This window comes from Argentina silus (genome assembly GCF_951799395.1).
Source record: "Argentina silus genome assembly, chromosome: 20".
NCBI lineage: Eukaryota > Metazoa > Chordata > Actinopteri > Argentiniformes > Argentinidae > Argentina > Argentina silus.
In genome coordinates, this window is record NC_139674.1 from 6,720,240 (window position 1) to 6,743,409 (window position 23,170).

At 45.0% G+C, this 23,170-nt stretch overlaps 3 protein-coding genes across 6 annotated transcripts; 2 read left to right on the plus strand and 1 right to left on the minus strand.

The window, feature by feature from the left end:
- Window positions 1–193: 193 nt before the first annotated feature.
- On the plus strand, window positions 194–6,032 carry LOC310820284 (chloride anion exchanger-like; the record flags this gene model as incomplete). Its single annotated transcript, XM_083691865.1, has 18 exons — window positions 194–321; window positions 966–1,102; window positions 1,362–1,472; window positions 1,646–1,806; window positions 2,027–2,191; window positions 2,492–2,644; window positions 2,812–2,894; window positions 3,001–3,148; window positions 3,512–3,625; window positions 3,905–3,982; window positions 4,073–4,168; window positions 4,357–4,463; window positions 4,661–4,730; window positions 4,855–4,947; window positions 5,042–5,137; window positions 5,336–5,563; window positions 5,664–5,718; window positions 5,854–6,032. 18 exons carry the CDS (start codon window positions 194–196, stop codon window positions 6,030–6,032), a joined length of 2,202 nt encoding a protein of 733 aa, XP_083547991.1.
- A 613-nt stretch (window positions 6,033–6,645) lies between these two features.
- On the minus strand, window positions 6,646–9,974 carry cbll1 (Cbl proto-oncogene-like 1, E3 ubiquitin protein ligase). The gene is made up of 6 exons (XM_083692562.1): window positions 9,895–9,974; window positions 9,264–9,431; window positions 9,018–9,124; window positions 8,797–8,880; window positions 8,629–8,702; window positions 6,646–8,205 (listed from the first exon to the last, which is right to left on the minus strand). Exons 1-6 carry the CDS (start codon window positions 9,905–9,907, stop codon window positions 7,158–7,160), a joined length of 1,494 nt encoding a protein of 497 aa, XP_083548688.1. The 5' UTR covers window positions 9,908–9,974; the 3' UTR covers window positions 6,646–7,157.
- Window positions 9,975–10,560: 586 nt separating this feature from the next.
- Window positions 10,561–22,089, plus strand: ppp6r2a (protein phosphatase 6, regulatory subunit 2a). 4 transcript variants are annotated; one of them, XM_083691681.1, is made up of 24 exons: window positions 10,561–10,906; window positions 13,841–14,009; window positions 14,390–14,644; window positions 15,487–15,673; window positions 15,764–15,901; window positions 16,044–16,109; window positions 16,262–16,374; window positions 16,545–16,658; window positions 16,787–16,913; window positions 17,005–17,157; window positions 17,365–17,595; window positions 17,777–17,841; window positions 17,953–18,068; window positions 18,314–18,399; window positions 18,597–18,725; window positions 19,051–19,148; window positions 19,331–19,388; window positions 19,490–19,614; window positions 19,763–19,917; window positions 20,040–20,187; window positions 20,331–20,419; window positions 20,567–20,759; window positions 21,266–21,376; window positions 21,779–22,089. In XM_083691681.1, exons 3-24 carry the CDS (start codon window positions 14,418–14,420, stop codon window positions 21,825–21,827), a joined length of 2,778 nt encoding a protein of 925 aa, XP_083547807.1. In that variant the 5' UTR covers window positions 10,561–10,906; window positions 13,841–14,009; window positions 14,390–14,417; the 3' UTR covers window positions 21,828–22,089. The 4 variants fall into 4 exon arrangements, with proteins under 4 accessions (XP_083547807.1, XP_083547808.1, XP_083547809.1 ...); XM_083691682.1 differs by having other exon boundaries at window positions 19,069–19,148; XM_083691683.1 differs by having other exon boundaries at window positions 18,597–18,677.
- Window positions 22,090–23,170: the final 1,081 nt, after the last annotated feature.

Here is a 23,170-nt window from a genome sequence, read left to right on the forward strand (position 1 = left end):
GATGTCCGTTAATGATTACAGAAAAGGAGAGAAGATTAATTAATGGTAGGGACAGTTACTGTAGATCCCAGACTGTCTTGGGATTTCTTATGATATCGACCTCTAAAAACGGATTACGAAACCAGGAACTGCAATATTCAAGTCTTTACTTTGAGTTGGATAGTATAGTCACCTGTGAGACCACACTGTTTGGATGGGAACTTTAAAGAGACACTATGTGGTGGCCAGACCTCTCTTCTCTGAGGACAGCTTTGCCCAGGAGCATGAGAGGATCTACAGGCAGCACAAGACCCAGCTGGACCATGTGAAGCAATACTTCAAGTGAGTGTTTTCTCATCACTGAGGTACCACAGTCATTTAGGTTCAAGTAATGGAGTAGAGAGGGATTGTGACTGCATGTTGAGTGGTGAAGTTTGCAGTGGTCCATTTATTAAATTATTAATATTAAATACGGACAGTTCTTTTTTAGCCTAAAACATCTCTTATATGTGGTCATGTGCTGGGCCTTCAGTAAGTATTCACCCCCCTGGACCTTTTCCACATGCTGTTGTGTTACAACTTGACATTAAAATAGATTGAATTGATGTCGCTGATCTACACAAAATGCCACATAATGTCAAAGTGAAGTCAGGTTGTAACACAACAAAATGTGGAGATGTGGAAATGTGGACAAAAAGTCCAGGGGAGTGAATACTTACTGAAGGCACTGTAATTCAATGCATTTGGACAGATCGTGGAATGGTTTTGATATACAATGCTCTGAAATTAAACATCTAATATATGTCTTTGGCAACTAGAAATTAAATAGAAATTCCATAAATAGATAATAAAAGATGTGTGTAATCCAGGGGTGTGTGTGTGTGTGTGTGTGTGTGTGTGTGTGTGTGTGTGTGTGTGTGTGTGTGTGTGTGTGTGTGTGTGTGTGTGTGTGTGTGTGTGCATGTGTGTACTGCATATGTTTTTAGGTGTGACTCCAAGCGTGCTAAGAACATTGCACTGTCTTTGCTGCCCATAATTGGTTGGATGAGAAACTATCGGCTGCATTGGCTACTGGGTGATATTGTATCTGGGGTCAGTACTGGACTGGTGTCTGTAATGCAAGGTAACCAGGACCCTATGCCTGTGAACACAACCACTATACACTACCTCTTCAACAACCTACAGTACCTCAACCACACTTGGTTCAGCAGCTTAACATAAACTCGTTTTATGTTCAGAACTCTACCATAAGTTCCCAAACCCCGACAACACACTATAGCAAATTATTGAAACAAAATATAGATTGGGTGTGTAGTTTTGAACTAGTCAATGAATGGGACCATGTTGAAAACTGTATTCTCTGTTGCTCTAATTTGATCCAGGACTGGCCTTCTCCCTCCTGGCCTCCCTACCACCTAGCTATGGGCTTTACACAGCATTCTTCCCCATGCTAGTCTACTTCTTCCTGGGCACCTCCAGGCACATATCAATCGGTAAGAAGTACACTTACTGCACACATACAGTTTGGACAATCAGTGCATTTTCCTATGAAACGTGTGTGAACTCTGAACTGATCTTATCAGAGCACTGATGATCTGATTCGATTTAATGTGATCTGATCTGAATCTCTCTCTTTCTCTCTCTCTCTCTCTCTCTCTCTCTGCAGGTTCTTTCCCTGTCCTTAGTCTGATGGTGGGGGCTGTAGTGACACGACTGGTTCCAGAGGATGGACCTGCGGCTAACATCACAGGACTCGAGGGACTGACCCAGGATCAGCAGAGGGTCATAGTCGCCTCCTCAGTCACATTCCTCATGGGGATTTTCCAGGTAAACAACCATCTGTGTCTCGGCACACGTCACTGAATGACAACTATAATGCTTTCATTCTCATTGAGGGCAAAGGCATTGCCATGTCATTTGTTCCCACTAACCCAGACCTTTCAGGTCAGACAGGCCAGTGTAAGGAGATGGGTCATAGGAAAGGACAAAAGGAGGCCACTGTATTGTAATGGAATGTAGCCCTAATCTGTCCCTCCATGTATCCCAGCTGGCAATGGGGCTGTTCCAGGTGGGCTTTATCGTCATGTACCTGTCAGACACACTGGTGTCTGGGTTCACCATGGCAGCTGCAGTCCACATCCTGGTGTCCCAGCTGAAGTTTGTGTTGGGTCTAGAGGTGCCAGGCTTCAGTGGACCTCTCTCCATCATCTATGTGAGTCCAGGAGGGGCGGGGAGAGCTGCACTCTCATTACACTGATTGGGAATACTGTTCATATGATCGCTACAGCCTCTAAACTGTCTGAGATTCACACATAGACACTTTGCATTGCAAAAAACATGTATAAATGCTGGTGAATATGCTCTGCTCAGTTTGGTGTGGTACATTAGATACCATGTATATATGCTACGGCGGATGATCCCTGTACCAGTGGCTTCCTGTTGATATCATTAATACAGTATGATTATAAATTGTCTTAAATTGATATGACTAATATAATAACCTCTTCCTTAGACCTTGGAGAAGATCTTTGTCCAGATCACGGACACCAACGTGTGTGACCTGGTGACCTCCATAGTAATCATGGTGGTGATGTTTATAGTGAAGGAGCTCAATGACAGATACAAAGCCAAGCTGCCTGTGCCCATCCCCATAGAGGTCATCATGGTAGGTGGGACTGTTGAGTGGGACTGTCAAATATATTGTTAGGATTCATGATTAGATATCACACAAGCATTATCACATATTTAATCTGATTCCTTTTATTCAGAAGTATAATTATGTTTGAACAAATTAAACTATGAAGAATGATATCCATTCATTTATCCACACAGACTGTCATAGCTTGTGGGGTGTCCTACGGCTTCAACTTTGAAGAAAAGTTTGAAGTTGTTATTGTTGGGAAGATGGTGAAAGGGTAAGCTAAGCAGCTGATTTGACATTCATTATTCCAGCCGAATCAATTAACTGAAATGTAGTCAACAAAGATCATGTTGACTTAATTGGATTTCCTTGCCCCTCAGTTATGAATCTCCCATAGCCCCAAATGTAGAGGTGTTCCAGCAGAGTGTTGTCGAGGCATTCCCCATCGCCATAGTGGGGTTTGCAGTGGCTTTCTCTGTGGCCAAGGTCTACTCTATCAAAAATGACTACAGCATCGATGGAAACCAGGTAAGTCACCAAAATAACAATGCGATGTGAAGGGGAAAAAAAAACACCATCCAGAAGGGCATTTTCTGAGTGGCAGGGCAAACGGAAGTGTTTTTTTTTTTTACCTCTTTCGTCCCTGTAATAGATAGATAGGATAAAAGATAAGGGATGCCATACATAATGATGATAAAGGAGAGATTTCCCCCTGGTTAAGATATCTCCCAAGTGTAGCTCCTTCACTACAGCATCTTATATGGGTCAATATTAGTTAGTTTTATTCAATCATCAAAAACAACATTATCATCCACCACAAAGGAAATTATTTCAAAAGTTATATCCTGTCCTCCATCAAGCTCTTCCTTCTTGTCTCTTCTGTGGAGCCAGGAGCTCATTGCCTTTGGGGTCAGTAACATGTTTGGGGCGACGTTCAGGTCATTTGCTGCCAGCACGGCTCTATCCAGGACTGCTATACAGGAGAGTTCAGGAGGTAAAACACAGGTAAACCAAACCGCACTATGCCTTTTATCCGTTTCTTTTACTGTATTTGTTTTATGACTTATTACATCAGACATTTCACACGACACATTATCTTATCATTCATTTCATTTGCTGCTCTTGTCTATCCAGACACTGTCAAGTTATATAATACGTTTTTTTATTTCACAAGACATTCACTGCACCCTGTTGTGCAATTTTATGATGCTGTGAGAAATGTCTCATGGATCAAATGAAATCTGGGGACATATTAGGACATATTAACTGAATTTACAATTGTAGATTGCAGGTCTTGTCTCTGCAATGATAGCTATGATTGTAACAGTGGCACTTGGGTTCCTGCTTGAGCCACTGCCTAGGGTGAGTGGATTTTGCTCCCTACTATGTGTACAATTCCTAGGGTTTCACTGCTCTGGAGCAGTACTTGACATATGACCCCTGTGTTTCTAGTCAGTATTCGGCGCCCTGGTTATAGTCAATCTGAAGGGGATGCTAATGCAGGTCAGAGAGATCCCATACCTGTGGAGGAGGGATCAGCCAGACTGTGTAAGTGATTAAATGGCTATCAATGGTTTCACCTGAGAGCCAAAGTTTAGCAGTGTAAAAGACATTAAGACAGTCCACTCAAAGAAATCAAATTCTAGATAGGTGATGACTCTTCATCATTCCTCCACCGCCTTTTCTTCCCCTCTTCAACTCCCCATACTCTCCCTCTCCTCCATGCCCTCCCCCAGGTGGTGTGGGTGGTGACCTGCCTGGCTACCATCCTGCTGGGGCTGGATATAGGGCTGGCTGTGGGCCTGGGGGTAGAGCTGCTCACCGTGGTCTTCAGGACTCAGTTGTGAGTACAGGGGATGGTGGATTTACCTTCCAAATTGACTCAAATTACTTATTTAGATAGAAAGATAGATACATATTTATATTACTGTATTAGAGCACAAATGTGATGCATGAATTGTGAACTGCAAATGAAAAATGTAAATCTCAGATTGACAGTGGATTTTATGAGATAGTAATAGAGTATTTGTATCACTTCAGTCCCCGCTGCTCTGTCCTGGCTAATATCACTGGGACAGACCTCTACAGGGACCGCAAGGATTACCTCTGTGTAAGATGACCTCAAGTCTTTACCTCAACTGCGTTCACTTTTCACCTCAGAGGACACACCATGTGAACCCTGTCTCAGACTAGCTGAGTTGAATGATGTTATATTGCGTTCTAACCTCCCTCAGATATATGAACCAGAGGGTGTGACGATCTTCAGAATACCCTCACCAATCTTCTTTGCCAACATTGAGTTCTTCAGAGGAAAACTGGTGGAGGCTGTATGTATATCATAGCAGTTCTATGTCCTAACACAGATGTGCAGTGCAGTAGCACAACAGAATGACAATAATAGTACTGTTTTTTTGTTTTCAGGTGGGGTTTAACCCACTGAGAGTGCTGAGGAAGAGGAACAAAGCCCTGAGGAAGATCAGGAAACTACTAAAGAAAGGACAGTTACAGATACAAGAGGTGAGTGGATGTTACACCCACCCATAGATATAGAATGAACAGAACTGATATCTGAGTTCCATATTCTACACAGGGAAGCAGTTGATCAATACACAAGACAACACTGAAATTGAATCCAGAATTGTTGAAAAAAATGTTTTCACATCTATCACTCTAACTTGCCGTGTGACAGAACTTATTTGTTCCCCATCAATAAAGAATGGTTTACAGCATACTATGCTCCGACACACTGAGGTGTCAGAGGATGAGAGCAACACAGATGATCTGGACCTGCCTACTGACTTCAAGGACCTTCCTGTCCAGGTGAACTGGAACTCAGAGCTTCCTGCCAACATCTGTGTCCCCAGAGTGGATGTCCACAGCCTGGTTCTAGACTTCGCTGCCGTCTCCTTCCTCGACATCTCTGCCCTGAAAGGCCTCAAAGCTGTGAGTCACTCACTGAAAACTGGGCTTCGATTCCTAATTCTCTCCGAAACATAGGCATGAAATCATCTCTAGGCATCTAAATTCTGTCTACTCTCTACAGGCCTTGAAAGAGTTCATCAGAGTCGATGTGGAGGTGTTCATTGTGTCATGTCATGGTGAGACGGCTTTGTGTTTCATAATCATAAACGACTGATAGCTATGGTTAATCATTCTATTATGATCACTGTTTATAGCCACACTCACACCTACTTTGCAGACTGTACATAATGGTATTAATATCTAATCCCTAGTGTACATCATGGAGAAACTACACAGCTGCATGTTCTTTGATGATGAGATCAAGACGTCTATGTTCTTCCCAACTCTTCATGACGCAATGCTACACATACTGGAAAAACACCCAGACCACCTGAAGAACAGTCAAAAGGTGATTTTGACAGATACTGTTGCTAACACAGTTGTGATATGAACATACGTCATGAATATGATGCTAGACAGTTCCTTGTGTCATGGTATCTTCAGATTTAATCCACCCTGTGAAGTGATGCCTATGAGAAAGAATCTTTTCAGAACTGTCTCTAAACTGTGGATGAAAATGTTTATCATTCAGGTACCATACCAAAGGCAAGGTCACGACACAAACAATGGAGGACTGTGCTTGCGAAATAGGGGAATAATAGTGAGTATGAGGAAGTCAACTTAAAATCAATTTGACTTCGATATGACTCTTGCCATTATATAAAAAACTATATTAAAATAAAAGTAGTAGGTAAGTCTAATACAGAATCTTTGCCTCCAGGTGTCAGAGACCAAGCTGTAGATGACTGATCCTGCAACTTCACACAGAGGAGAGCATTCATTTCAACAAATACCACAATATTTACTGTATATGATTCCACTGTAAGAACCTCAGCTGTAACACAATATCACTCACACAAATGCTGAAAGAACTAAATACACCGCTTGGACATGTGAGTTATGAAATAGCACAACTATCATGCTTAAAAACTGGAGTTGGGTCACAAATGGGTCACAAATGTTACAGTGAGTAAAAGTAGGGGAGATGTCCTTGAGACAATTACATAGCCACTCATAAAATGTGTTTATTTTCTACTAGTTTCCTCATTCCAGTTATGAGTGAGTGTGTTTGGTGCTTCTCTGTAAACATTTCTATGTACTCACCCCACTGTGTATAGCATGCATTTGTGGCAACAACTCATTTCAAAGCAATTGACATGGGTGAAACATGTAGAATATTCCAAAGTAATGTCAAGCATAATTGAGATTTAAGTCTTTGCTAAAAATTTTATTGAGATGTCATCAAACCAAAATTTGTCAAGATAACTGTTCATTGGCGACAATTACATGAGCTATGAAAAAAAAGTACTTCTGCTCATTTGACAGTCAATATCAGTTTGGTACAGTTTCTTTACATGAACAACATACATAGCTTACATTCACAACAGATTAGTCTTTTAAAGTTTTGTATCCAAATGACAGTCATACTGAATCCAGAGATTCAAAATCACATTATTTAAACCAGTGGCAAGGAATAGGGAATCATAGTCATACATCGCTCCTTATTTTGAAGAGTTTACTGATAATAGGGCCTGTAGCGTGACTGATCAGGGTGGTGGGGTCCAGGCATCTGGCCCTGAGGTGGGGGGCCCTGCATCCTTGGAGGAGGGGGCCCTCTTGGGCCAGGCCACATCCCTGGACTAAGCCCCCCTGGCTGGTTAAAGGGGGGACTGAGCGTGCCCTGGTCTTCAGGGAACTGCTGCATGGAGTTGGGGTTGTAGTGGTGGGGTGGGGGGGCATTAACTGGGGGGCCTCCATGTTGAGGTGGTGGCCCTGGGGGAGGGTGGTTCATGTAGGGGGGCATCTGACCCATGATGTGCCCGGGCGGAGGAGTGATAGGAGGAGGAGCGGAGGACATGGGTGGGGGAGGGGCCTGGTTGTACACCATATGAGGTGTCCCAGAACCCTGGGGCGGGTGCTGCATGGGGTGGCTGATAGGTGGTGGGGGAGGAGGGGGAGGGCCATAGTGCTGCTGTGGTGGCGCCATCATGTGGTGGGGGTGGGACCCTACAGGCTGGCCAGGGTAATCCCCAGGGTGGTGGTGGGGGGGCGGAGCCGGGCCTGGGCCAGGGGGGAGGGGGTCACGGGAGGAAGAGGAGGAAGAAGAGCCTGAGTCGTCCTGGATGGGCACAGTGATGAGGTTGCTGTGCTTGCGCGTTGTTACTGTGGCAATGCGGAATGTCTCCTGAGCGAGAGCTCGGGAGGATCCCATGTCTCCAGAGGAGGGGGGAGGGGCGTCGTGGGAGGCCAGCGGTGGTTGACTGTAGGGGTCGTGACTTCCATGTTGGAGGGGGGGCGGGAGGTGCACGTGGCTCTTGGGCAGGTGAGGTGGGGGCACGCGGAAGCGGTCAGGCACCTCAGAGGCTGGAGGCAGGTGCAGGGGCTCTGAGCGCCCTGCCAAGGCCTTGGCTGCCCTCATGTGGCGGTGGTTGACGTGAGCCTGCAGGTCACGCTGCGACAGGTAGGTGCGCTTGCAGCCCTGCACAATGCTGCACATGTAGAGGGAGCCCCGCAGACACTGCTCAATGCGCTGCACTGGGTCTGTGCAGCTGAAGAGGGTGAGACTGAGCACAAAATGGAGTTTAGTATTAAAAAAAAAAAAAGAAGAAAAGTACAGCATGCAGCAACAGCACATACAGTGAGTGCAGTACATCATTATTAAGTTCAAAAACAATTACATGTAGACAGTGCAACAAGTGAGATACCACGTTATGAATGTGGTTCTCTGTGGCTCAGTTGGTAGAGCATGGCGCTAACAACGCTTAGGTTGTGGGTTTGATTCCTGCTGGGACCATATATACTGAAATGTATGCAGTCACTCCAATGTAAGTCGCTTTGGATAAAAGCGTCAGCTAAATGGCATATATTATATTATTATATATATACATATATATATTATGAATGACCACACAGGCAGGCAATACAGCTGCCATGTGGTTAGTGTAATATGGAGAGGAGGACTAAAACTAATTTTCAAAGATGCTTACCCTGGGCACATTTTGTCTCCCTTCTTCTCATGGAGCAAAGCACACTCATGGCAGAACACATGTTTGCAAGGGATCTGTAAAGGTAATGCAGATATTAACAATGACATTAGAGTTTGTACTCAAAGCATATTGCTCTACAATATTAGATCTGCAGTCTCAGACACATACCATGCGTCCATAGATCCTTATGGGCAGACCGCATTTGTCACAGAAGTGAGCTGGGATGTCATCCTTTTCCCCAATCAAATTCAACTGTGGAGGCGAGGGCCAAGAGGTCAATGTAATAACAATGGAGGAATAATACATGTATGATTCAGAGAGAGTTGAAGATGATTATGAGCAATGGGGAGTGAGAGAGATGATGGGGAGCGATTTAAAAGCAGACCTACCTTAAAGTCCCAAAACATTTGCTGGGGGAACCTCCGCTGACTTGCAAACACATCACCAGCCTTGGCACCACAGTCAAACCTCTCCTCTTGCTTGAAGCCAAAGTTCTCTGGAAACGAAGAAACAGTCTTGCCATATAGAAATATCAACTGCTAAAAATCTACTCCTGTGCTGCCTTTAGGCAGATCCCCCTCACCACCATTAATTATGGAAATGCAACATCCATAACACAGTATGCAACCTTGTACCTTCATCCCCAGCCTGGGGTTTAGAGGGCAGCCTGCTCATGGGCCTCTGTGTCCGGGTGACAGGTTTGTTCCTGATGGGCTGTTTGGAGATGAGTTTGATGGGGATCCGTCTGCGGACATCTGGGCCCCCCAAACTCCCCGAACCGTCCGTGCCTTGTAGGTCATTGTCTGTGGAGAATGAACGATAAACATGTGTGTAAAATTGCTAACCCCTCTGCCACATCGTTAGGTCTGACATCAAATACCAAACATGCATAATAATACATTTCCAGTAAGCTAGCTACTATGAAGAAGTTGACAAACTCAGATTTGAGTTTTCAAAGCAACAGGAAGTAACTGACCATCAACTTAAATTTCTTCTGGCAGAACCAACAAAATACTCACGCATTTATTAGTTATGTAGCTAACTGATCAGCTAACCAGCTAGCTACGACGGATAGTTAGCGAGGGCAAAAAGAAACAAGGCCGCAATTACTCTCCATTTAACGTTACTCGGCTTGCAAGGCGTAAGCATGCAAAAACGATTGTGCTGGAGGTGTACATGTAGCTACCTACGTATGCGTTGCTAATATGAATAGCCAAATGCTTTCAAATAACTACATAACAGAGAGATTACTTTTCTGTCGCTTACCACTTTGGTCCATGATTCAGCGCAATGCAGTGTGGGAAATGGTGGGTTTGGTTTGGTTTGGTCGGTTCAGCAGCAGCGCAGGCTGCGCAGCGACGCATCTCGTTTCCACACACCACACACTAGTTAGATAGTTATACAATCTCTGAATGCAACGTTTGCAAACCATAGGCTTTCTGTGCTACATTATGTTTGTGTTGAGTTTGGAATGATGAGTAAAAACATACATAGTGTCTAACAGCAAAAGTTTCTGACAGTGTAGTTCTAGCACACTCTTGTGGGAAAAATATAATTTTCACAGAGGAGCAGACACGCTAATCATGCCAATGTAATTCATTTTCAGTGAATTTGAATACGTTTATTTGCAACATGACGCCAAGTCAAAAACATTGACCATGGAAGAAGCTGATATTGGTAAAGTCGTTGATGGGGAAAGTTACGATGAAAAAATCATGACAACAAATGCATAGATGCATGTAAACAATACATGGAGCAAAAACACCCTATCCCATGCAAATAGCGTTTGATTTCTATATTGAATCTTCCTTTTTTGATGGTAGATGTTGATCACAGCGACCATCGGAGAACACTCTGCAAGTCAATGCGTGCACCCGAGCGGCAGTCTGCTGCGCGCTACCGAGACAATATTCGCCATTTTGATTCGAAAATATGAACGAGTAGACTTTTTCCTGCTTCCCATGCTAGATGAAAGGAGCTAGCGTTTGAATTAATTTCCTATGCTAGCGAATGTAATAGAGAGTGCGCTATATTATTACAAATACATGGTACAAAGATGAGGTAATTGCTTGTCCGTTGACAAGAGACGCTTAGCTAACTAGCTAGCTCCTAGTAACATCCGCACCACTGGGGTTGACAGATACTGCTTGTTTCTGCTTGTCAGCCAGAGTCAGACCTATCAAAACAAATCCAGTTTTGGCAAGCTATTAGCTGACGGCATTAGCTAGCTACATTATAGCTGTTACAGAAGAGTGGACTTCAAGCTGTCAACGACAAGGTAAGTTAAGTTTCTGAAGCCGGGCAGTCGTTTACCAAACTTGCTAACTAAGCTGCTGTAGGCAGCTCTGCTAACACGGCGACGCTTTATTTAGCAAGCTAGTACCTAACTGCCTCCGAGTGGAACGGGTCTGATGCTAATGTTAGTTAGCCGTGAGCGGCGACAAAGTTTGCTCCCAATCGAGCAATCTAAACAAGCCACCAGTAGTGTTGGTTAAAATATGTGGTATCTACGCCAAATTGCAGGAATGATGGTCATTGGCGACTGAGGTTTCCAAACAGCTGATTCTGTAACGCCTTCAGTTATCTAGGTAGATATGGTGAACTTGGCTAACTGAATTAGCTTGCTAATGGCCTAAGCGTTAGCTGGCCATACTGTGTTGTTCAGCCATTCGAAGTTGCCAAGACAAGAGAAGTTCGTTCTCAAGATGTCTAACATGCTCGTAGTCACCAATGGAAATTACTATTGCAAAGACACTTTTATGCACTTGACAATTTTCATGAATTGGGTAGATATATATGTGCATATGGACATTGAAAGGTAATGGACTAATTTACATGGCACCTTAGTTATTCCTGTCCTGAACAAATAAACCCAACTCAACCTAGTGCAGAGTAGGATTGATTGCACCGTCAATAGATTTTTACCAAGAGATGTCATGTTGCCGAATGCCTATAGCATAAGTACTGGTAGGTATATCTTGTACTAGTGCTTCACTTATGACTGAAGTAAACAGAAATCTGAGCTTCCACTACTGGCCAGCTGATGAACATTTCTTACCAAGGCCACCACATATCAGTTTACGTTTCTCAGATACACTTATGCCTGCATTGTCAGACAGACTCTTGAGTGAAAATAGACCTCATCTCATAATGGCTAATATTAATCTTCAGTGAAATTGCTGATATTGGTTTACAACCTCCGACAAAGAATGCATCACATTTTACGCAGTGGAAAGTGAATAGTTAATATATAATCAAAGGATCAATTCTCTAGGAACCAACCTCACCACAAGTTTTAGAAAGTACCTGTTTACTGAACTACGCCTTGCTGAGTTCAATTATAATATCGCTTACACTTATTAAATCCCCTGAGATCTGAACAAGTGCATAGGGCGTATCAGGGGCTTGGGGTCAATTTGGATATATCTAGGACTAAAGGTGGGTATCTGTTTCTAAGGTTTGGAATGTCACACAACCTGCGCTGCCCTCTCATTGCTCTGTCCCTGATTGTGTTGCCCCAGGCCCTTGACTTCCCTAATGACAGACTGCTGTTGGGTCACATAACATCCATTTGCTCGCCCTTCAACCATTGTTCCCCTTTTCATCGGTTATTATATGCGCCAGTGAACTGTTTTGTCGAGGTTGCCCCTGGTGAGTTCTATTTCAGATGAAAAGTCAAGCTTTTGCTTTCCTGTTAAGTGTCCACAGAGGAGCGCTCTAAGGGTTATTGTTGCACCAGTGTGTGCTCTGTAAATGTATGCCAGATGGACGCTGCTGCATGTGCAGGGCAGGGTCGTAAAAAAGGAAAAAGGAGGAAGCACTTGGATTTCCTTTTTCAGTTGTCTTGTGTGATGGGGCAGTCAGTGGTGTGTTGCACACCCCAGCACATTTGTCTTTTGTTGATTAAATCGAGCAGATTTGATTTGTCACCTCTGACATATTCGATGGTCTTTATTAGATTAGATCATTTGTAACAGAGGCTACTTAACATAACAACACATTCCTTATTTTCTGATGAGGCTTGTGTATTGTGCCTGTAGCCAAGTCAGTCTGTGTGTGTGCTGCTGATGTGAAGCTATACATCTAGCTAACCACAACTTGTTCAATATTCATGTAAGTGGTGTCTGAGTGGGAGTCCAGGAAGGAGTAGTAAGTGTATGTAGTGTAGGCTACGTGCGTATGCACCGGACACAAACACCGCATCTGGTTTTGAGATGTACAGGCAGCAGAAGTCATTGCGGTAATTGGTTATGCTAAAGTGGGCAGCTGTGAAATGACGATGCAACTCAATGTTTAACTGTCCTTGTAATGTTAGAGAATGAAACTCGTCTAAACCACCTCACCGCTAGCTAACGCTAGTAAAGAAAGAGAAGGAGTAGCTTAAGTCCTGTGTTCACTCATTGAGCGAACAGGAATTTCACCTTAAATGTTGTCTGTAGCTGGTGTAATCCATTTCAGTATGGTCATTGAATACATGGAATCTCACTTCTTAAGAGCCTCACAAGACTTAAAGCAGGCAACTGGAATTTTGTTTGTGTAGTCTTTCCAGCCAGCATGTCTTGTACGGCATTGCTCATTTGTCAGTGACTCTCTCCCTTGTGTAGACCTGAATGCCACTGCTACTGTTTTCAAGTAGCCTAATTAGGTTTGCTGAAGTTCTTCTATTGTTGGTGTTGTTGACAGCACTGAGCATTCCAAAAAAGGCTAGCCTATTTTAATGTTGTTCAACTTAGTTGATAATAGTGTGGTGGGCCGGTATCTTATTTTAGAAACCAGAAGGCAAGTCACTGCAGGCTACGTCTTGCACCTCATGTTATTGTGTCATTCATAAAACTGAAAGCAATAGAGCAGGTTGACGGGGTTAGGCTGCCTGAGGCTAAGATTTAAAAAGTCAAACCCTTCATTTAAAAATTCTCACTACCAGTCTGCTAGGAGGCCAGGTTATGACCTCATGGCAGCAAGGCACACCTCATTCAGCTCCGTTACTACAGTAACCATGTAGGCTTACAGTGTTAAAGGAGAGTAGCTCCGGTACAGTTAATCTGTGGAACGGTTGTATCTTACATATCAAGTTGTGTTTGAATATGAGCATAGAAGTACAGCAAGACTGCCTGCTAATGTTGACTTTGAGATCTGACGTAAGGTCCTATGAATTTAGGACTTTACATCATCTGTTGGTATTGTAATCTCTCTCTCTCTCTCACTCTTTCAGGTTATGGTGAGCCCCTCAGTGTGTTGTGTACTAAGGAGGCCCGTGTTCTAAGAGGAGCCCATGCTGATAAATGCCAGGCCTCGCCACGCTCTCTGCCGTCTGCACAAACACAAATGCCTGCCTGCCTGTGGGGGAGGTCTGATTAAAGATACCCACGTTTCATCCACTGGTATGCACAATTACTGGGGACATGTCGAAAAGTGATACGTTTGATAATGCCTTGTTCTAGTCTGGACTCGTATAGTAGACATGGTGTTAGTGATATTGTAAATATTTTAGATGTTCCAGCACTTATTTTCTTAATCTTTGGGTTTATTTGTTTGTTAATGTCCTGTTTATATCCCCTTCTAACCTACCCACCTGCACCTGTGCCTCAACCCTGCTCTCCCCATCTCTTCTCCCCCTATTTCTGGCCCCCTCCACTCCTGGTTTTCGTCATCATCCTCATACAATTCCCCCCCCCCCCCCCCCATTTTTCCATTTGGCGTTCCTCCTAACCGTGATTCCCTGTCCCCTCTCTGCTCCCCCCCCTCCTCTCCTCGGCTCCAGGGCTGTGCCCCCCGTCCCAGCGGCCAGCATGTTCTGGAAGTTTGACCTGCACACCACCTCCCACATCGACCAGCTGCTGGACCGGGAGGACGTGACGCTGAGGGAGCTGATGGAGGAGGATGACGTCCTGCAGGAGTGCAAGGCCCAGAACCGCAGGCTGCTACTCTTCCTCTCCCAAGACCACTGCATGCAGGAGCTAGTCAGTCTCATCACCACAGAGCCCCCTGCTGACCTGGAGGAGAAGAGCCGCTTCAAGTAAGAAAAAGAGAAGAGGATTTAGTAGGGAAGGCAGGATGGAGTGAACATGATTTGTAAAGAGAAATGAGGTGAATAAATGGGTTAGAGAAATATATTTAGAAATAGAAGAATGGACTTTTGCTTCTTAATAAAAACCTAGAACCGTCAGTGTTTGGGACATGGTCCTCACCCCAGACCCATAGATATTTCCTCTCTACAGAGAGTCATCTTTAAATATTTTAGGTTGAGAATTGCTCAAGCACAAACTAAAGCACAGACGGCTAGGTATGAATGAAGTGTTGGTTGTTTTACCCACAGACTAACCCAAACCCTATTGAACGACATGCTGTGCGTTTCACATTGAGAGCTTTATAAAATAGAATGCACAGTCTTAACATGCATGTTGACAACTGATAATAAAAAAAATACAAAAAGTAATTTTGACAAGACAATGAGCACAGCAGGTTTTTGCGGTTTGATCTTTGTCAGATCTTAGCAGAACACAGACATCACAGACATCTATCTATGTCTGTCATCCCTCCACTTCAGCAGTCATTCCTCACTCATGACACTTGCATGCATCGCTGGAATCCCTGGAATCATTCAATCAATGACTGTGTGGATTTGTGAGTGCCATCCAGACTAGTACCCAACCCCCACCACCGTGAACCACACACACACACACACTCACACTCTTGAGTTGAGAAAATAGACAAGACAAAATTCATTGGTTGAGTTTTTCAAGGATGAATGTATTCATGGTGCACTTTACTCCAAGACACAAACACTGTATGTTAATGACTGTTTCTCCTCCCTCTCACGTTGTGTTGTCCCCTCCCCTCCCCTCTGCCCATCCACAGGTTTCCTAACATCGCCTGTGAGCTCCTGACATCAGATGTGTCCCTCATCAATGACAAGTTGGGCGGGGACGAGTCGCTCCTTGAGACCCTCTACCACTTCCTGGAACAGGACCCGCTCCTCAACCCTCTATTGGCCAGTTTCTTCAGCAAGACTATCGGCAACCTCATCGCAAGGAAAACAGAGCAGGTAACCTAATGGCCCAAAAAGGAAACAGGTGGCTATTAGGGCAGAGGTAGATTGGCCTGTTTTGTCCTCACCAAATGTCTCTCTTTCTAGGTAATCTCCTTTCTGAGGAAAAAGGATGGCTTCATTGGCCTGGTGCTGAAACACATTGACGCTTCTGCTATGATGGACCTGCTGCTTCGCCTCATCAGCTGTGTGGAGCCTGCCCCCCTGAGGCAGGAGGTCCTCAATGTAAGCGTGTGTGTGTGTGTGTGAAAGAGAAGAGTGTGTGTGATACAATTAGTGGTCTCACATTTCTCAATTCTCATTTCAGAATTAATTTGAAAGCCTTGTATTAATACTCCCTGATGTACTTTTGATGTTCTTCTCTCAGTGGCTAAACGAGGAGAAGCTGATTCAGAGACTCACAGAGCTCATCCATACTGGCAAAGACGAGGAGGTGAGTGTCTCAGAGCCTGTTAAAACGGTGCACCTGGAAATGGCAGTTTGATATTGAGGTCTCTTTTCCTTCGATGGTTTGATATGAACAGAAATGAATACTGATTTACATGCCACTTTCTGATTGGTTGACTGTTTGGGTATTCTTTGCAGAGACAATCAAATGCGTCCCAGACACTTTGTGACATCATCCGCCTTAGTCGAGACCAGGCCAATCAGATGCAGGAGAATGTGGAGGCAGACCCCTTATTGACTGTGCTAGAGTCGTAAGTTGGCCCTGCGGTTAACAACTGCTCCAAGTCCGGCTTCGCTGCTCAACTGAATGATTGAGTTTAGGGCTGGGGTATAGAGAGCTTATCCTGAATCAGTTGTTCCAGGATTGAGACTTACCGAAGCTGAAGTATTTAACTGTCATCTGTATCTCTGTGCGTTTCAGGCAGGAGAGCGTGGCGGGGCTCCTGAAGACCATGTTTGAGGGGGAGAGGAGCGAGGCCTCCATCGTTAACGGAACTCAAGTGCTACTTACCTTACTGGAGACCAGGAGGTCAGGGTGAGTCGAACAGACATACTATCCTAGAAACTCAGCCATCCATCAACTCTGTATACAACTCTCCTTTTTTTTCTTTTTTTTTTCTAACTTTCTCGCTCTCTTTCTGTCGCTTTCTCACTCTCCCCCAGGTTGGAGGGGCTGATGGATCTGTATTCTCAGGGATATGAAAGGTCTTACACTGTCAACAGCAGTATTTTACATGCCATTGAGCCCCATATAAAGGACTTCCAGCAGCTTCTCCTGAACCCCCCCAAGGTAAGACCAGGAGGCAGTGGCAAATCAATCACGGTGATGAATGAATGCGGTGAGAAGTTTATTGCATTGCTAATGTTTTTTCCGCGTGCAGAAAAGTGCAATACTGACGAGCGTTGGCGTCCTGGAGGAGCCGCTGGGGAACGCCCGCCTTCACGTGGCCCGTTTGGTGGCCGCCCTGCTGCAGACCAGCACTCCCAGTATCTGTCAGGAGCTCTGCAAGCTCACCACCATGGACCTGCTACTGGTGCGGCTCAACACACAGCCCCTTCTTTGTTTCAGTCTCTCTGTCATTTGTACACACTCCGTCACTTGCTCTCTCTCTCTCACACACACATTCATCCTCTCTTCTTTACATTCCCTATAATTTACTCCCTATCTCTTGGACAAATCTGGCTCTTGTTTGCTCCATCTGTCATTCACTCTCTCTCTCTCTCTCATTCTCTCTCCATAGGATCTGTTCTTTAAGTACTCCTGGAATAACTTCTTGCACTTCCAAGTGGAGCTGTGTGTGGCGTCCATCCTGAACCACTCTGTCCCAGAGGAGCGGCCCATCCCAGGCCTCCAGAACCACGAGGAGAAGCCCGCAGCTGGCGGCCCTGAGAACCAGGAGGCGGGGGGGAGAGGGGAGCCAGCCAAGGCCAGCGACCCAGAGACTTCCCTCCACAATGCCCTGGTGGCACATGTACGTGGCTTGGTAGCTCTGCATCTAGATATTTTTTAAAGCCCTTCAGAGACCTGGTGTAAACACAAAGTCGGTTTCTATTTGGTCTCTCAACAACCCTTTTTCAAGTATTTTCTAAAACTTCTGTCTACACCCATGTTCTCCTCTTTCCCCTCTAATGGCCTCTCCTCTCCATCCTCAGCTCTTCCAGAAGTGTCGCTTGGTACAGAGGATCTTGGATGCCTGGGAGGAGAATGATAAGATACAGTAAGTCTCTTCATGTCAGACCTGTTCAGGTTTGTGTAACGTCACATGATGGTCTTGGCCAGTATTGTTTTTTTCGTCAAGGTCATAACTGCATCTGCTTGTGAATCTCAGGGCAGAGGGTGGCCCGAGGAGAGGTAACATGGGTCACCTGACCAGGATCGCCAACATGGTGGTACAGAACCTGGAGAAAGGACCGGTCCAGTCCCAAATCAGTGACCTCATCAAAGGTACGTCTGTGTGTGTGCCTGCACATTAGGTCAGCTGCCAGATGGTTAGACCCTCTCCTTTGAGTGAATTGCACAAACCCTCCAGAGTACGCTTTTGGAATATTGCACCATGTTGCATATCATGGCCACTGAGGGTGCAACTTTTTAATGTTTGGATGCAGTTTCTTAATGAGTGAGCTTTACTATTAGAGTTGTGTGCTGAGGTGGAGCAGGTGTCTGAACTGGTCTGGTCTGTGGTGTTGCAGAGCTGCCAGAGGACTGCAGAGGACGCTGGGAGAGCTTTGTAGACGAGACCCTGAGAGAGACCAACAGGAGAAACACCGTGGAACTGGTGAGTACAATATCAAACACACACACACACACAATTTCTCTCTCTCTCTCTCTCTCTCTCTCTCTCTCTCTCTCTCTCTCTCACACACACAAACACACACACTCCTTGTGACACATTTCACCTATATGGCGCATCTCACTTGCTCATGTTTGGAGTCACACAGTCAATGATGCATTGGCGTGTTCCCTGTGTCCCAGGTGAGCACCCATAACCTCCACTCCTCCAGTGAGGACGATGACATGGAGAGCCCCTTCCCCAACGACCTGTCACTCCAGCAGGTAGGTGGGCCCCACAGCTCCATGGCAACGCGCTTGAGTGCCCGCAAGGTAAAATAATACTCACTAACCAACCAGGGTTGGGGCGAATTCTTTTTCAATTTCAGAAGTGAATTTGATTCCCTATTTCGGTCATTTTGATAGATTGAAAAAAAAAAAAAAAACCTGAGTATCAGGGTATACTGTATGTTCCAATATTCAGCCACTCAACTGTGTGTTTTTGACATCTACTGTAAACTGAAAATAAAACGTTTTGGAATTGAATTGGAGTTTCAAAACACTTCCTGAATTGATGGAATTGAAAAGGAACTGGCCCCCAATCCTGCAACCAACCAGTGTTGTGTGTAATGACTCAAGTTTCATGTGATTTTTACAGGCTTTCTCTGACTATCAGATCCAACAGATGACCGCCAACTTTGTGGATCAGTTTGGGTTCAACGATGAGGAATTCAGTGAGCATGACGAAAACATCAAGTGAGTTCTGAAGTCTTTTTACCCAACCCCTAATGAAATACAGCTCAATAACCAGTAAATCCCTCAAACAAATTGGTTATCCATGGTAAATCCCTCCAACAAATGGCTGCTTTTTGTTGCGGTGGTATTGAAATGTACTATTTGGCAGTTGGCATTCACCATGCTTTCTCCCCCTCACTTAGTGCCACATTTGACCGGATTGCCGAAATAAACTTCAATCTAGATGCTGATGATAACAGTGTAAGTTGTCGATGTATTCAGTATTCCGTTGTTTTTCCTACCAACCTCCATAATGACGTCAAAGTGAAATGCTGATCTGTTTGTTTTCTGTGTGAATGCAGGCCAACGCGGCTGCCTTCGAGGCCTGCTGTAAGGAGAGGATACGCCAGTTTGACGATGCTGAAGAGGAGGAGGACATCTGGGAGGAGAAGGAGATTAACTATGCACAAGTCAAATCCAGAACCAGGTAGACTACAGATGGATTCCAGAGTATGAACTAATGACATTGTAGGAGAGGTTATGCTGATCCATTTTCTCTTGATGATAAACATTTCTCCCTTTTCTCTTCATGTCCCCCCCCCCCCCCTCCCTCCCTCCCTCTCCCCGTGTGTCAGGTTTGGGGTGTCCCACACCTCAGAGAGCAGCTCCAGGAGCAGTCTGGAGAACGGGGGGCGGGAGAGGGACCGCGGGTCGGGCTCAGACGAGGACGAGGACTCCAGACAGAGCACCTCAGACACAGGCAGCACGGAGGAGAGCAAGGACACTCCCAGTACGTCTGGCACTTTGTTAACCTACCACTCACTTTGAAAACACCATGTCATTAGACCTGTTGTCCTCCCTTATTCTTATCTCAATGTGTGTGTGTGTGTGTGTGCGCGCGCGTGCGTGTAGGTCCAGGCTGGACAGCGAGCTTCGATGCTGGGGGGAACTCGTCACCCACGGCCCCTGCAGGGTGGGACTCCCCAGGTGGGAGTGGGGGAGACACACAGGTGGGGACAGGAGGTTGGGCCAACTTCACTGAGTTCCAGCCTTTCAACAGGTGGGTACACAACATAACTGAATCTCACTCAAACATACCGGTAATGTTGATTGGTGTTTTTCCCTTTTTGAATGATGTGGTTGACTTCAGTGCATGATGTGATTAAGTGTGACTGGTCCGGTGTTGTCCACCTGTTTCTACAGCTCAGAGAAGGGCCCCAGATGCAGCTCTCCTGTGGATTCAGGCAGCAGTGATGTAGATAAACAAGCCAAACAGAGCCTGGACAAGAGTGGTGAGCAGAGGAGCGTGTGTGTGTGTGTGTGTGCAGATTAGATGATGTGTGTGTGCGCATGCAGATGAGGTTCAAACCTCACTCAGAACACGACGACTTTTACACATGTTTGTAGTCATAAACTAACGTGTGTGTGTGTGTGTTCAGCGGTGAGCCCCTCTCCTGGCGCGTGGCCAGTGGGAGAGGCAAGGAAGGCGCCCCTCGTGGCCTCAGACAGCAGCTCCTCTGGGGGTTCCGACAGCGAGGAGGACGATAAGACCGCCGCCGCTGCAGCCGCCTCGGCAACCGCCGCCTCGGCAACCGCCAGCACCGATGCCAACAAGAAAGCCGACGTTAAAAGGTTGGAAACTAAAAACCCGTGGAGAGAGACAGTATTCTCCGGTTCACTGTAAAAACACCTGGTCATGCAAAACCTCTCTGAAGAAGTCCAGGCTCGCTCAGAAAGATAGTGCACATGTAAATAAACATCTATATTTGTAACATAATTACCAGATGGAAGTAATTATAGACTGGACTGGGCCTGGATTCAGTCGGTTTGTTTTTCTTGGTCGAGAGAAAATCCAGGGAGCTTCCCATGAACCGTGTTTCACAAAGACACAATGTCAACATACTGTATACGTTAGCTGGGATAAGTAGAAATGATCGACTTTAATTGAATACAAATCCATCTCGGTATCCAACACAACACTCTTCAGTTACGGAGAAGGGCGAGAGAAGTTCAATCCATTAAAGGCTGCCAAGAGTCTAATTTAAGGAGGCTGATAACTTTCTCCATGTCCTGTGCTCATTAAGAGTGTGTACAGCACTCAACACCTCAACTCTCCCTCTCCCTCCCATCTCTTTCAGTGAGGAGAACCCAGTGTCCCTGGAGAAGCTGTCTCTCTCCGACACCCCCCCAAAGGTCCCAGAGCAGCAGCCTTCAGGAGGCACGCCCCCCACCACTCAGACAGACAGGAAGTACGTACCTGGGTGTTTGTGCACTGTAAAAAAAAATTGGGGGGGTGTATATGAGGTTGCTTAGGTGCACTGCATGCTGTCATAACAGTGTAACGCTGTTGCATTTACCAGTAGTCAACTTTGTATACATGCTCATGAGTGGACAAGTACACATTTTCCTGTTTTCTACTCGAAACAGCCAGAGCCAAGACTCACATCTGGACGCTGAACAATAGGAGTTTTTGGTGCCAGTGTTGTGTGCCTGTAGAAATATTTACTGTGAATTATTTTTAGTAAGCCAGGAAAGGACGAAAGGCTCTGCAATGTGTGCAATGTCCTTTGTCTGTCTATTTTCTGTGGTCTGTACTCCTTAACCCCTCCCTCCCCATGTCTTTCCTCTCTTCTCTCCCTCCCTCCTTCCAGAGAGGATACACCACAGTCCCCAGAGGTCTCGGTGAACGGGCCTGTCTGAGGGCATCAGAACCAGAGCCCTGAGCTGGACAGATGCCACAGACTGTGCCACTTCCAGAGTGACCCCTTTTTTAACCTCACTGCAACCCATGGTGTTTTACTGAATCACGCTGCCATGTTATTGGACCTGGACACTGCCAATCAACACCAATAATGAGGAGGCGTAAAAACCAACCAACAGACGGAGGTGTAGAGGAATCGTCTTCAAAGCCTTTTCTGATGTTGCACATAAATACGTGCGGTTTTAATGTAGCAGTGATCTTTTAACGTCAGAATCCGAGGAGTAAAAACCTTTTTTTTTTTTTATTATTATTTCCTGAAGGATTGTTCTTGTTCTTTCACAAACGGTTGGACCTGAGTGGTAGGGATGTTGCGTCGTTGCCCCCAGGCAGATAGCACAGGTTAACTTTTAATGAAATGATGCCTCAACAATAAATACCTTTTTGAAATATTTTTTTTTTCCTTGAGCTTAAAAAAGCACTTATGCAGCCATTAACTGTACATTATAGCACAATGTAAGTGTTCAACCCTCATCTCTGCTGGCCATCTTGTCTGTTTCTCACTCAGATCAAGGTTTTTACCAAGCCTTTTTTTTTGGGGGGGGGGGGGTTGTTTTTGTGGAAACATCCCTCTTATTCTTGTACGTCACCAGTTCTCTGAATGTTTTTAAGTGCTTCTGGAGAATCCATCAAAGAGTTAGGGTGGGTCGAGGAACAGAGTTCTATAGTATTACTGTCTTCTGCTCATGTGCAATAATGACAAATTAGCCATTTTATTTAAAATTAAATTTAAACATTTTTTGAAAATCATCTTTTAGTGTTGTCAGAGAAAGACAAGACTCATTCGGGATACTTATGGGCAAACTAATTTGGATATAATCTCAATTTGAGGTTTTTTGATTTTGTCTTTGTTTTATGTTATTGCATGTATAACTGGTTCTCTGTTGACCTAGCTAGTGAGCTGAGACCTTCTGATTGTATTGACTTTAAGTTCTTGTTGCTATCCCCTTAAATCAACCAAACATTATCTACCTATATTCAAATATTATCTACATTTAAAGTAATTTTACAAGCAATCTTGAGATTACTGTGTGTCTATGTTCCATTGTTCCTCAGCACCTACAAGGGCGGGAGATGCCCTTGCTTCAGAAGAGTGATGCTGTCGTTTTGAAAAGCAGGATTTCAGAGGGTCATAATGGGTTCTGCGAAATACTTGACATCTCTAGTGTACTAACTTAATCAGTTGACAGCTAGGAAGTTCTATGATCATTGTTCAAATTTGAAATTAAAGTGTCTGGTTGACCATACGAATACCAAAGGCCTGGTATCAATACTTGAAAAATGC

Bases quoted from the DNA above. Each gene is read 5' to 3' on its own strand.
- cbll1 (XM_083692562.1), bottom strand. The intron at 8,703-8,796 runs GTATGTGTCTGA...TTACCTTTACAG, and splicing joins TAAGGATCTATGGACGCATG to ATCCCTTGCAAACATGTGTT. The intron at 8,206-8,628 runs GTAAGCATCTTT...TTTTGTGCTCAG, and splicing joins GGAGACAAAATGTGCCCAGG to TCTCACCCTCTTCAGCTGCA.
- ppp6r2a (XM_083691681.1), top strand. From the start codon at position 14,418: ATGTTCTGGAAGTTTGACCTGCACACCACCTCCCACATCGACCAGCTG. The intron at 17,596-17,776 runs GTACGTGGCTTG...CTCCATCCTCAG, and splicing joins ACAATGCCCTGGTGGCACAT to CTCTTCCAGAAGTGTCGCTT. The intron at 18,069-18,313 runs GTACGTCTGTGT...GTGGTGTTGCAG, and splicing joins AATCAGTGACCTCATCAAAG to AGCTGCCAGAGGACTGCAGA.